A 13981-nucleotide genomic window follows, 5' to 3' on the forward strand; every position below is an offset into this window, starting at 1 on the left:
GTAGCTTTGCGCGAAATTCAAAACAAACAAACAAATACACTAAATTGTTAGAAATTATTTACAATACCATCTACATTTCAAAATGTGACGTAACTTAAATAATAAAAACATAGATTTACGATGTTGGATTGGTCGTATCATGACTGAAATGCTCAGGAATTACTTTTGGCGGTGGGGGTTATAAGTAGCTGAAAGCCAAAGCTTTAGAAGTCCACGAAATAATTTAAATTGATAGATTAAATTAAACTTATCATGCTAGTGGGGACGGGTACTTTTACTTATATGCTACAAAAGTGACTCTAAGAAACTTATTCAACTGTAAATAAAACTTTTATAGAGCTCACTACAACATCGTGATTGTTTCGTACATGCCTAACATAAACCCTACGTGTGTTAACCTTTAAATGCCTGCTTCCAAGCCCCAGTGATATCATTTCACACACACATGATTTCAATCCACAGTCTGATCATTTCACACACACATGATTTCAATCCACAGTATGATCATTTCACACACACATGATTTCAATACACAGTCTGATCATTTCACACACACATGATTTCAATCCACAGTCTGATCATTTCACACACACATGATTTCAATCCACAGTCTGATCATTTCACACACGCCTAACTCAAGCTCATTGGTAATTTGATCGTGCGCGTCTGCTTTGGGGACCCGTTATGAGCATTTCACACATGCCTTACTTCAAATCCCAGCGTAATGATTTTGATTTTACACACGCCTGATTTAGTTCCAGCGTGACTTTTCACACATGTCTGATTTCAAACATCAGTGTTAATGCTTTACGCAAAGGCCTGACTTTAAATTCCATCGTGGTCATTTCACACACTGACTTAATATTCGGGAGTTATTAACTCATCCGGGTCTGACTCTAAATCCCATCAGGAATATTTCAAACTTGCGTGATTTGAAGCTCTATCTTAATTGTTTCATAAATGCTTTAATCAAAATCCAAAAATCAATGTCTCACGTACACCTGACTCGAGACCACATCGTAATAACTTTAAAAACACATTATTTCAGATCCAAGTTTTCTAATTTCAGACGTGCCTCATTTTAAACTTCAATATGATCACTTCACAATGATTTAAACTTCTTCGTTGTTATTTTACTCAAGATTGATTACATATCTCAGAGTTGTCGTCTCAAACGCGCCTGATTTCGAAATCCACGATGATTTTTTCACACATGCCAGCCTCAAAACTGTATTATGGTTATATCACACACTCTTTATTTCAAAGTTGTGAGTTCTCATTATCAAAGGAAATTACATCGAAATGCAAGCTTTTGAGTCCTAAATGCCTTTGTTTGTTGTAGAACAAAATCATATTGGGCTACCTGCTGTGCCCACCGCCTAGAATCGAACCCTGAACTTTAGAACTGTATTTCCATAAACTTACTGCTGTCCCACCAGTGGAGCTCGACTTGCTAACAAACAGACAAGAAACATAAAAACGTGATTCTCTTGCGTTGTTTTAACACATGAACACACAACGTAAACGAGTAAACCGTCTAGACTTCTCGTAACAGATCACCAAACAAAAATACGAGAAACATCAATTTATCGGCTTCAACTGACCGACAGAGACGACAACAAGAAACATGACACCTGCTTCATTTTAAAGAAACTTTGTAGAATGGACGGCAACTGCCTGTTGTGGAACACGAGTGTAGAGGACGACGTTTCGAAAGTCTTTCGCCTTTCGTCTTCAAGACTTGTGTCTCCACAACAGGCAGTTGCCGTCCATTCTACAAAGTCTCATCATGAATACTCTGCCTAAACAATCCATCAAAGAATGCCTCATTTTGTTTTCTCTGACATTTCAACACATAAAACAAACAGCACACATAACTTGCTCGCTTAAATTGGCGTAATTTAACACAAAATGTTCTTTCATTGGCTTTCCATATGGTACTCTAATAACTGAAACATTTCTCACTTTGCGATAGGGAAAACAGAGGCCAATAAAACAAAAAGCCACAGTTAGTACTGATTATCTAATTATAAAAGCAAAAATGGTAACTTTTAAATTATTAACAATCTTATGTCTAGAGAAGAAACTGTTTCCAAGGAAAACATTACTTGTGCAGGCGCTAATACATGTTTTTGTAGTTTATTTTATCAGTGAATAGCTGACTTAGCGCAATTTCTATCAGTTGTTTGCTGACCAAAGTAATCTGTGATTCTAACAAGATCCTCAGATGTGCTCTGCAGAAGATAAACGGAATTATCTTCACATAAGACGTAGCAAGAAGGACTGTAATATGGAAGTAAAGAGTTTTAAAACTTACCGCTAGGTCGTACTCTGTGATCGTATTTTGCTCTGCAGAAGATAAACGGAATTATCTTCACATAAGACGTAGCAAGAAGGACTGTAATATGGAAGTAAAGAGTTTTAAAACTTACCGCTAGGTCGTACTCTGTGATCGTATTTTGCATCTTCTAGCAAACTGTCCAGTATCTGTTTATCTGTACGGTTAGTGGACCACCTGTAAAATAAATCATTTTGTTTTCTTAATTCAGAAATCGTAGGACGAATTGGTTAAGACAACGCACATGAAGGAACAAACTAATTTGTTAGTTCGAGAGTAAACAAAAGAACTGAGTAAACGATTACATTTCCACTCAGTTCTGAGTTACGTTTGTCATTCAGAAACTTTCTTACGTTTATTAAACTGCACGCGAAATGTCCCACTTGAAATTGGTCATCTAATGTATACTCTATGGTTATATTCCAAATTACTGTGGTTACATGAGTTATATAATCTGTTACAAAACATACACACGCACTATTTTAATGCACAATACTTTCTATCGAACGTCTCGTGTGCTACTACAGTGTACTGTTTACCTGCTTGTGTTCTACTACAGTGTACTGTTTACCTTCTTATGTTCTACTACGGTGTACTGTTTACCTGCTTGTGTTCTACTACAGTGTACTGTTTACCTTCTTATGTTCTACTACAGTGTACTGTTTACCTGCTTGTGTTCTACTACAGTGTACTGTTTACCTGCTTGTGTTCTACTACAGTGTACTGTTTACCTGCTTGTGTTCTGCTACGGTGTGCTGTTTACCTGCTTGTGTTCTACTACAGTGTTGCTGTTTTGCCTGTTTGTGTTCTACTACAGTGTGCTGTTTACCTGTTTGTGTTCTACCACCACGGTTTGCTGTTTGCTTACTTGTGTTCTACTACAATGTGCTGTTTACCTGCTTATGTTACACTACAGTTATGCTGTTTTACCTGCTTGTGTTCTACTACGGTGTACTGTTTACCTGCTTGTGTTCTACTACGGTTTACTGTTTACCTGCTTGTGTTCTACTACGGTTTACTGTTTACCTACTTGTGTTCTACTACGGTTTACTGTTTACTTGCTTGTGTTATACTACAGTTCACTGTTTGCTTGCTTGTGTTATACTACGGTTTACTGTTTACCTACTTGTGTTCAGGTACAGTTTACTGTTTACTTGCTTGTGTTTATGCTACGGTTTACTGTTTACCTACTTGTGTTCTACTACGGTTGTGCTGTTTGCGTGCTTGTGTTCTACTACAGTTCACTGTTTACCTACTCGTGTTCTACTACGGTTTACTGTTTACCTGCTTGTGTTCTACTACAGTTGTGCTGTTTACCTGCTTGTGTTATACTACGGTGTACTGTTTACCTGCTTGTGTTCTACTACAGTTCACTGTTTAACTCCTTGTGTTATACTACAGTTCACTGTTTACCTACTTGTGTTCTACTACAGTTTACTGTTTACTTACTTGTGTTATACTACAGTTTACTGTTTACTTGCTTGTGTTCTACTACAGTTTACTGTTTAACTCCTTGTGTTATACTACAGTTCACTGTTTACCTGCTTGTGTTCTACTACAGTTTACTGTTTACTTGCTTGTGTTATACTGCAGTTTACTGTTTACCTGCTTGTGTTCTACTACAGTTTACTGTTTACTTGCTTGTGTTATACTGCAGTTTACTGTTTACCTGCTTGTGTTTTATTACAGTAAACCATGATTTTAGAGTCATTAATTGACGTAACAGGTAAGCCTTATAACATTTTCGAACCTACACCACAGAAATCAAGCGTTTCCATATCAACAAGTTACTAAAGTAACAAAATAGCGATTTATAATAAATTTATAATAGTTGTCGAAGTAACAAAATGGAAAAAAAGTCGATATTTGAAAGTAGCAGATCACAAAGTGTAGGAACAAAACAAGATTCGTTTTTGAGTACTTACCCATCACCTGTATGAATGACCCCCTGTCCAATCAGCAATAGAAACAAAACTTTAAAGGCATTTTTAACTCCACGAAGACTTCTCATTCCCTGAATTAGATAAAAAAAAAATTATTTATATTTTAAAATTCGTGATTTACGATCACTTGTATATAGTCGATACTATGAACAGGACTTTTTAAACCAGAGTTCTACCAGAGACATTTATTTATCTGTCATGGTATTAATACACTCGTACGATCTTTAAGTTTGTATAGATATCTCTCTTCGGGAACGAGACAAACACAATTTAATTAAAACATTACACTACGAAACAGGTCTTCACGTGGAAAAAAATATTCCTAAAAAAAATTCATACATGATCAAATCAACCAAAGTAATCACTCTTCTACTGGTATCCAACATTATGGGATAGTTTAGGGTAATTTACACTTTATAAGAACAGAACAACGTACTGTGTCCTGTCCTATCCTTGGGACTACGTCCCTCAACCGTCATCATTTTCAGTCTGAGGTATAACTGTGCATCCTTGATGGACAACCATAATTTCCATTTGAGCTATTTTCTGCGAAGGACAGCTAAGTTACTTTAAGTCACACGCCTCATGAAGCTATCAACAGACACTCTACCGATCAGGAACATCGGATTCCAATGCTACGTTTGAATAAACCAAATGCATATTAATTTATTATTTGTGTGGTTTGTTTATTGGATTTCGTGTAACCACACACGAAGGGTTTTTTGCGGTACCAATCCCTAAATAAGAAGCGTTAGACTATACAGGAAGGATAGTTAGTGGACACCTCTTACTGCCAGCTTTTGGGCTAATCTGACCGCTCAACCACGTCTATTAATTTCCAATCATGTGACTTCAGTGTTATGCTATAAAAGGATACCACAAACATCGGTTTCATTCACGTTTATGTGAAGCATAGTCATATATTTTAACCTTTGTCCTAATATGGTCATGCATTTTGGTGTCCTAACAATTATTATGATTAAAAGCCACCTGCCATTTATTGGCTACCAACTCAGCAATGAGTTCATGCGACTTTTGTAACATTAACGTTTCGACTGAGTGTTCATCGTCTATGTATATTGGATAAGCATGTAGTTTAAACTTGAAACAATGCTTTGTGTATTTGAATTATTAACTCAATGTTCCTTCTCTGTGTATTTGTAGAAAACATAACGTAACTCAGATAAATAATATACATTTTCTATAATTATGTGTCTTGGTTTAAGGTAAGTGTTAGTTATAAATGAACGATGTTTGTTCATTGTTAAGCACAAATTCGCACAATGAACACATGCGCTGTGTACGTCACAGGAATCGAACCCCTACTTTTTTGGGTTATAAATTCTTAAGTTTACTACTGAGCCACAGGGTGACAATAAAAGCTGGAAGTATCGAATCACAAGAAAACAGATTCTTAGACGGCATAAGAAAGGATAAAAACAATAAGTTGAGTAAAGCTGTAAGTTACGTTTATATAGTATATAATGTTCAAACCGGTAAGAATACTTTGTATAGTATATAATGTTCAAACCGGTAAGAATACTTTGTATAGTATATAATGTTCAAACCGGTAAGAATACTTTGTATAGTATATAATGTTCAAACCGGTAAGAATACTTTGTATAGTATATAATGTTCAAACCGGTAAGAATACTTTGTACAGTATATAATGTTCAAACCGGTAAGAATACTTTGTATAGTATATAATGTTCAAACCGGTAAGAATACTTTGTACAGTATATAATGTTCAAACCGGTAAGAATACTTTGTATAGTATATAATGTTCAAACCGGTAAGAATACTTTGTATAGTATATAATGTTCAAACCGGTAAGAATACTTTGTATAGTATATAATGTTCAAACCGGTAAGAATACTTTGTATAGTATATAATGTTCGAACCGGTAAAAATACTTTGAATAGTATATAATGTTCGCACCGGTAAGAATACTTTGTATAGTATATAATGTTCAAACCGGTAAGAATACTTTGTATAGTATATAATGTTCGAACCGGTAAGAATACTTTGTATAGTATATAATGTTCAAACCGGTAAGAATACTTTGTATAGTATATATTGTTCGAACCGGTAAGAATACTTTGTACAGAATATAATGTTCAAACTGGTAAGAATACTTTGTATAGCGTATAATGTTCGAACTGTTAAGAATACTTTGTATAGTATATAATGTTCAAACCGGTAAGAATACTTTGTATAGTATATAATGTTCAAACTGGTAAGAATACTTTGTATAGTATATGATGTTCAAACCGGTAAGAATACTTTGTATAGTATATAATGTTCAAACCGGTAAGAATACTTTGTATAGTATATAATTTTCAAACCGGTAAGAATACTTTGTACAGTATATAATGTTCAAACTGGTAAGAATACTTTGTATAGTATATAATGTTCAATCCGGTAAGAATACTTTGTATAGAATATAATGTTCAAACCGGTAAGAATACTTTGTATAGTATATAATGTTCAAACCGGTAAGAATACTTTGTATAGTATATAATGTTCGAACTGTTAAGAATACTTTGTAGAGTATATAATGTTCAAACCGGTAAGAATACTTTGGTGAGACATCGATGACGTAAGTAAATGTTGCTAAGTCGATCATCTACCAATAAAGAATGCACTTCGTCCTTCGAAACCTTCACTCCGGTCTAATATTTTGTTCACTCTTAATATAAATAAAGAAACTTCTACTGCGTTCCCTTTAGTCAGTAAATTGAGAATTGGGAATAGTTTTACAAAGATAGCTCTTTATGTAGCATTGCACGAAATTTATAAAACAAACAATTACTTTTTATAAAACATAAATAGTGCATTATAACACTTGATTGTTATCAATTACAGCCAACATAAAATTTTCCCAAATACAAATATAAAAATTAAAAGAAAATAAACAACATTGAAAGTCTGTTCATGCGGAAATGAATCTTAAAGCCTCGAAAGTTCTAAGAAAAAGTCGCAAAGTACATACTAATTTTAGTAGCATGTGCTTCGTAACATTTTATTAAAAACTGGTTCATCCGACAGGATGTGCATACACCAGTAGATATCAAATTAAGAGGAAGCTAGCTGTTTGTTGTTGTTTTTTTAATTTCGCGCAAAGCTACTCGAGGGCCATCTGCGCTAGCCGTCCACAATTTAGCTGTTGTTTTGAATTAAGCACAAAGCTACACAATGTGCTCTCTGTGCTCTGCCCACCACGGGTGTCGAAACCCGGTTTTTAGCATTGTAAGTCCGCAGACATACCGCTGAGCCACTAGGGGGACACCATAATTTAGCAGTGTAAGACTAGAGGAAAAGCAGCTAGTCATTACCACCCACCGTCAACTCTTGGGTTAATCTTTTACCAACAAATAGTGGGATTGACCATACATTATAACGTCCCCACGGCTGAAAGGGCGAGCATGTCTGGTTCGAATCCTGGTCGTACCTGGCCCTGCCGCGCCGTGTCTTTTTTTGTTGTTGTTGTTCTGAGTTTGTGCTTCAAAAAGGAAAGTTTAAAAAAAATGACGCTCGAGCCTAAAAAAGTTTGATATCCATTGTTCCTTGGCTCATTCCGTTGTTGTTCAATGGAATTTGATGTACAACTGATCTATCGAATAAAAAAAATTATATTTCGAGCTAATTATACATGTAACAATGTGGAATTATAATTTTCAAGTTTCAAGAGTGAGAAAAATAAAAAAACATACAACTGGCGAATCACTGTTAAGGATCGTGTTCAATACTGCCATGGCAACAAAACTAAAGCAATAACATCTGCGTAGTCGACATAGAAACGATTTAATATTATTATATTTTCTTTTTCATTTTCCTTGTTAGAAAACGAAACTCCTCAATAATTTTTATAATTTTCCTCATTTTTGGGCGTAGTTATATTTTCTGAATTTGATATTTTTTGCGTAGGTGTGTTGTTTTTTGGTTTTTACCAAAATAGGTTTAATTATCTTAACATCTCACATCTATTAGTGAATATGGGATACAAGTTACTTCAATGTAATACTGATTAACTAGAAAAGATAACGTATTTTTCTTAGCTTACAATCCAAGCAGAACGGTCCCTCAGTGGCTCAGCGGTATGTCTGCGGACTTACAACACTAAACACCGGGTTTCGATACCGTAGTGGGCAGAGCACAGATACCCCATTGTGTAGCTTTGTGCTTAATTTAAAACAATAACCAAGCAGAACAATACGTGTTGCACAAATCTGTTGAAAGATTTGTTTAGTTTTTTTAACGTATGTTAATATTTTGCATTTTAACAGTATTATCATTTTAAAATATCAAGTTCTTACTTTTAATTTGTTTATATATACCCCCGCCCTCAAGTGTCACAGTGGTATGTCTGCGGACTTAAAGTTCTAGAAACCGGGTTTCTATACATGTGGAGGGCAAAGCACAGATAGCTCGTTGTGTAGCTAAGTATATAACTTAAAAAAAATGAATTTATTACTGTGCGTTTTCCATTATCCAGAAAACCCGTATATACCCTACACAAGCTGAAGGACATGACAAGTTTACGGTTTTCTTTTAACTTGATAAACCATCAGCAACGATCTTATCGAAAGCAATTAACTTGAGAAAAAAAATCATGATTTACCGAATGAAATGATTCTAAATAAAAATCATTTTAGCGCTATAAATTCTGTTAAAAATCAGCATGTTGCTCTGTGAACCTCTTTACAAAGTTAATGTAACTTAGAAGAGCTCGTGTTGCTCAGTAAACCTCTTTACAAAATTAATGTGACTTAGAAGAGCTCGTGTTGCTCTGTGAACCTCTTTACAAAGTTAATGTAACTTAAAAGAGCTCGTGTTGCTCTGTGAACCTCTTTACAAAATTAACGTAACTTAGAAGAGCTCGTGTTGCTCTGTAAACCTCTTTACAAAATTAACGTAACTTAGAAGAGCTCGTGTTGCTCTGTAAACCTCTTTACAAAGTTAACGTAACTTAGAAGAGCTCGTGTTGCTCTGTGAACCTCTTTACAAAGTTAACGTAACTTAGAAGAGCTCGTGTTGCTCTGTGAACCTCTTTACAAAGTTAACGTAACTTAGAAGAGCTCGTGTTGCTCAGTAAACCTCTTTACAAAATTAATGTAACTTAGAAGAGCTCGTGTTGCTCTGTAAACCTCTTTACAAAGTTAATGTAACTTAGAAGAGCTCGTGTTGCTCAGTAAACCTCTTTACAAAATTAATGTGACTTAGAAGAGCTCGTGTTGCTCTGTGAACCTCTTTACAAAGTTAATGTAACTTAGAAGAGCTCGTGTTGCTCTGTGAACCTCTTTACAAAGTTAATGTAACTTAGAAGAGCTCGTGTTGCTCTGTAAACCTCTTTACAAAGTTAATGTAACTTAGAAGAGCTCGTGTTGCTCTGTGAACCTCTTTACAAAGTTAATGTAACTTAGAAGAGCTCGTGTTGCTCTGTGAACCTCTTTACAAAGTTAACGTAACTTAGAAGAGCTCGTGTTGCTCTGTGAACCTCTTTACAAAGTTAATGTAACTTAGAAGAGCTCGTGTTGCTCTGTGAACCTCTTTACAAAGTTAATGTAACTTAGAAGAGCTCGTGTTGCTCTGTAAACCTCTTTACAAAGTTAATGTAACTTAGAAGAGCTCGTGTTGCTCTGTGAACCTCTTTACAAAGTTAACGTAACTTAGAAGAGCTCGTGTTGCTCTGTGAACCTCTTTACAAAGTTAACGTAACTTAGAAGAGCTCGTGTTGCTCTGTGAACCTCTTTACAAAGTTAACGTAACTTAGAAGAGCTCGTGTTGCTCTGTGAACCTCTTTACAAAGTTAACGTAACTTAGAAGAGCTCGTGTTGCTCTGTGAACCTCTTTACAAAGTTAATGTGACTTAGAAGAGCTCGTGTTGCTCTGTGAACCTCTTTACAAAGTTAACGTAACTTAGAAGAGCTCGTGTTGCTCTGTGAACCTCTTTACAAAGTTAATGTAACTTAGAAGAACTCGTGTTGCTCTGTGAACCTCTTTACAAAGTTAATGTGACTTAGAAGAGCTCGTGTTGCTCTGTGAACCTCTTTACAAAGTTAACGTAACTTAGAAGAGCTCGTGTTGCTCTGTGAACCTCTTTACAAAGTTAACGTAACTTAAAAGAGCTCGTGTTGCTCTGTGAACCTCTTTACAAAGTTAATGTAACTTAGAAGAGCTCGTGTTGCTCTGTAAACCTCTTTACAAAGTTAATGTAACTTAGAAGAGCTCGTGTTGCTCTGTGAACCTCTTTACAAAGTTAACGTAACTTAGAAGAGCTCGTGTTGCTCTGTGAACCTCTTTACAAAGTTAACGTAACTTAGAAGAGCTCGTGTTGCTCTGTGAACCTCTTTACAAAGTTAATGTGACTTAGAAGAGCTCGTGTTGCTCTGTGAACCTCTTTATAAAGTTTACGTAACTTAGAAGAGCTCGTGTTGCTCTGTGAACCTCTTTACAAAGTTAATGTAACTTGAAAGAGCTCGTGTTGCTCTGTAAAACTTTTAATAAAACTAATGTGACTCTCTAAACTCTATTAGCAGCCTGCTGTTGTTCTGTGATTGATTAAAAAGCTAATTTATTACGTTTTCTTTGAAACGTTTTTGTACTTCATCTAACACAGAAGTACAGAATCTCATCACGTTAGAAAAACACTCAGATGTGAGAAGTCTTCATACAAATGAATAACAATCTTATAAACCAACCGCTTTCAAAAGGTCCACAGCAGTATAACGTGTCATTGTCAAGAAATATAAAGCAGCTTTCATTAAAACAGGTTGTTTGTTATAATTACTTGTATGCAATGATTCTGAAGAGAAAAAAATCTGCATTGAACATTATTGTATCTTAAAACTTTTTATCATAAGGATTTGTTTCAAATTTCGCGCAAAGCTACTCGAGGGCTATATGCGCTAGCCGTCCCTAATTTAGCTGTGTAAGACTAGAGGTAAGGCAGCTAGTCATCACCACCCACCACCGACTCTTGGGCTACTCTTTTACCAACGAATAGTGGGATTGACCGACACATTATAACGCCCCCACGGCTGAAAGGGCGGGCTCGTTTGGCGTGACGGGGATGCGAATCCGCGACCCTCAGATTATGAGTCGCACGCCTTAACACGCTTGGCCATGCCGGGCCCTTGTCATAAGGAAATTAACTTTTAAGACAGTCACATGGTACTGAAAACTCCAATATCGTTATTTACTGCGCATGCCTGAAAGGCTCTCTTCACAACTTTTTTCTTTCTCTGTCTTTCAATAACACAAATTTTATGGCAGATTAATTTGTAGGAATTGTAAATGTATCAACAATATTAAGATTATAATGAAAACAAACAACAATTTATTATGTACGTTTAGAACCACAAATCATCCAGTTTCAATGGTTTTCTATGAAAACGTTTGAGGCATAACATTTTATAGCGCTAGGAAAAATAACTATCTCATTTGTGTCGTAAAGTTTAGGTTTATAATAACAGCAAAGTTAGAAATAAACTATATTAATATGTACGGCGTAGGAAGATTGACGAACGAAGACAAACAGTGAGAAGTTCCTTTTAAAAAATCAAAACGTTTGTAGTTAAACGTAAAGCTACACAATGGACTATATGTGCCTACCACGGGTATCTAAACCTAGTTTTTAGCATTTTACAGGGTGGCCCGTAAGTCCCTACTCATCCATATGTTATTATGTTATGTTCAATAATACTAATGATGAATTGAAGACAGCTGTTACCGTGGCATTTGGAACAATAAACCCCTGCTATGTTGAGGAAAATGTCTCACAGAACATGGCGTCGCATAATATTATGCAGCGAGAATGAGGGACAGCACACAGATGCACCGGATACATAAGATATATAGATGGGTAGGGACTTACGGACCACCCTGTACATCCACAGACTTGCGTGCTGTGCCACTAGGAAGCTAACTGAAAATATTTTATGTTTTTTGTTTTGAATTTCGCGCAAAGCTACTCGAGGGCTATCTGCGTTAGCCGTCCCTAATTTAGCAGTGTAAGACTAGAGGTAAGGCAGCAAGCCATCACCACCAACCGCCAGCTCTGGGGCTACTCTATTACCAACGAACAGTAGGATTGACCGTCACATTATAACGCCCTCACGGCTGAAAGGGCGAGCATGTTTGGTGCGACAGGGATTCGAACCCGTGACCCTCGAATAAAGTCGAATGCCTTAACCACCTGGCCATGCTGGGACTTGTGTTGTGCTCTCACTGTTAAGTTCTTAGGTATGTACTATACACCAAAACTTAAGAAAAGTCGTCATTCACTGAATCACAGAAATAAGGTAAAATATTCCTCGTGAAACTCAAGGCACCAATTACCTTCAGTTAAGTATGATATTCAAGTGAAAGTGAAAGAACATAGATGTGAGAGAGTGAACGTAATTCAAATAAAATACAACTTTGGAGACTAAAATACCGTCTTTTGTATTCTAAATAATTACAGTTGTAATTGAAATTTAAGCTTCTGGTAGCGTTATTTTAATTTGATATTTATTTTTCTGTTTTTCTTTCCGTCATCTTGGTCGTTTATCAGTGTATTTTTCTGCCTGTGTATGCATATCCATTTGAAAATCTTTAGTTATTCGCTTATATAATACATTCGCTTGTTTATCTGTCACTAAGTTAGAGTCAATTACCACTTAGTTAAAATGCAAAATATTTATGCACTGAGCTTATAAATAAAAATTAAGAGGGCTTAAACACTAAAATTCGGGGTTTGATACTTGCGACGAGCAGGTACAAATAGCCCATTGCGTAGTTTGTGTTTAACAGTAAACAAGTTATATTACAAAGCTAAAGATAATAATTATGTTTCATAAAAATAACGAAATAACACGTGGCAAGAGCTCATTTAACCTAATATTCCTCTAATGTTTCTAGAAATTATCGGAACATACCTTTAAACCTTATACATCGATGGAATACAAATTGACCTGTGAAGAGACAATTCGTGTCGTTAAAAAGTTGGGACACAAACTTTTGTGTTAGAAAAAAAAAATGTTTTAAAACTTGAAATCTTATACTCTGGTTAATTTCCTTTCTCTATTTAAATAGCAAATTAACCAAGTTACTCGAAACACTCGTTTACTGAAAACACTAGATACAACTAACCTAGAGTTCTAAAGCTCGAGCCACGTGAGCGAAACGAACATCCTCTCTTATTGGTTCCCCATAACAGTGTGAAAGTTTGCCTCCATGTACGCTGCAAAAATTGTTTCACTTATCAAAACATTAAACCTGAAATTGATTTTATTCTTAGACAATGGAACGCCTTATACAAAATTCATTATGTAAACAACAACATATGTTATGGTTAGTAGCCTACACGATAAACTTAGTATGTAGTAATTATTGGTAAGGTAATGAAATTCATTATCAGACGACAAAAGAACGGAAACTGGTTGTTGTACGTATTATTAATCTACATGAGCACCTAAGCCAAATTATTTGTTTATTTTGTTATTATTATTGTCGTGATTAGTAAACTATTCGAGTCTATGCCTTTCAGGCCTGGCATGGCCTAGCGCGTTAAGGCGTGCGCTTCGTAACTTGAGGATCGCGGGTTCGCGCCCGAATCGCGCCAAACATGCTTGCCCTCCCAGCCGTGGGGGCATTATAATGTGACGGTCAATCCCATTTTTCGTTGGTAAAATAGTAGCCCAAGAGTTGGCGGTGGTGG

The 13981-nt window shown here is 35.8% G+C and overlaps 1 protein-coding gene across 1 annotated transcript in view; it reads right to left on the reverse strand.

Moving 5' to 3' along the window:
* LOC143231329 (glutamate-gated chloride channel-like) overlaps window positions 1-13981 on the reverse strand; it is a 58879-nt gene that overhangs the window by 12456 nt on the left and 32442 nt on the right. The window contains exons 2-4 of the mRNA XM_076465877.1: window positions 10983-11086; window positions 4264-4352; window positions 2433-2515 (exon numbers count right to left, since the gene is read on the reverse strand). Of these exons, the coding sequence (XP_076321992.1) occupies window positions 2433-2515; window positions 4264-4352; window positions 10983-11086 (276 nt within the window). The remainder of the gene's footprint in view (window positions 1-2432; window positions 2516-4263; window positions 4353-10982; window positions 11087-13981) is intronic.

Source organism: Tachypleus tridentatus, chromosome 11 (genome assembly GCF_004210375.1).
Source record: "Tachypleus tridentatus isolate NWPU-2018 chromosome 11, ASM421037v1, whole genome shotgun sequence".
Taxonomy (NCBI): Eukaryota; Metazoa; Arthropoda; class Merostomata; order Xiphosura; family Limulidae; genus Tachypleus; species Tachypleus tridentatus.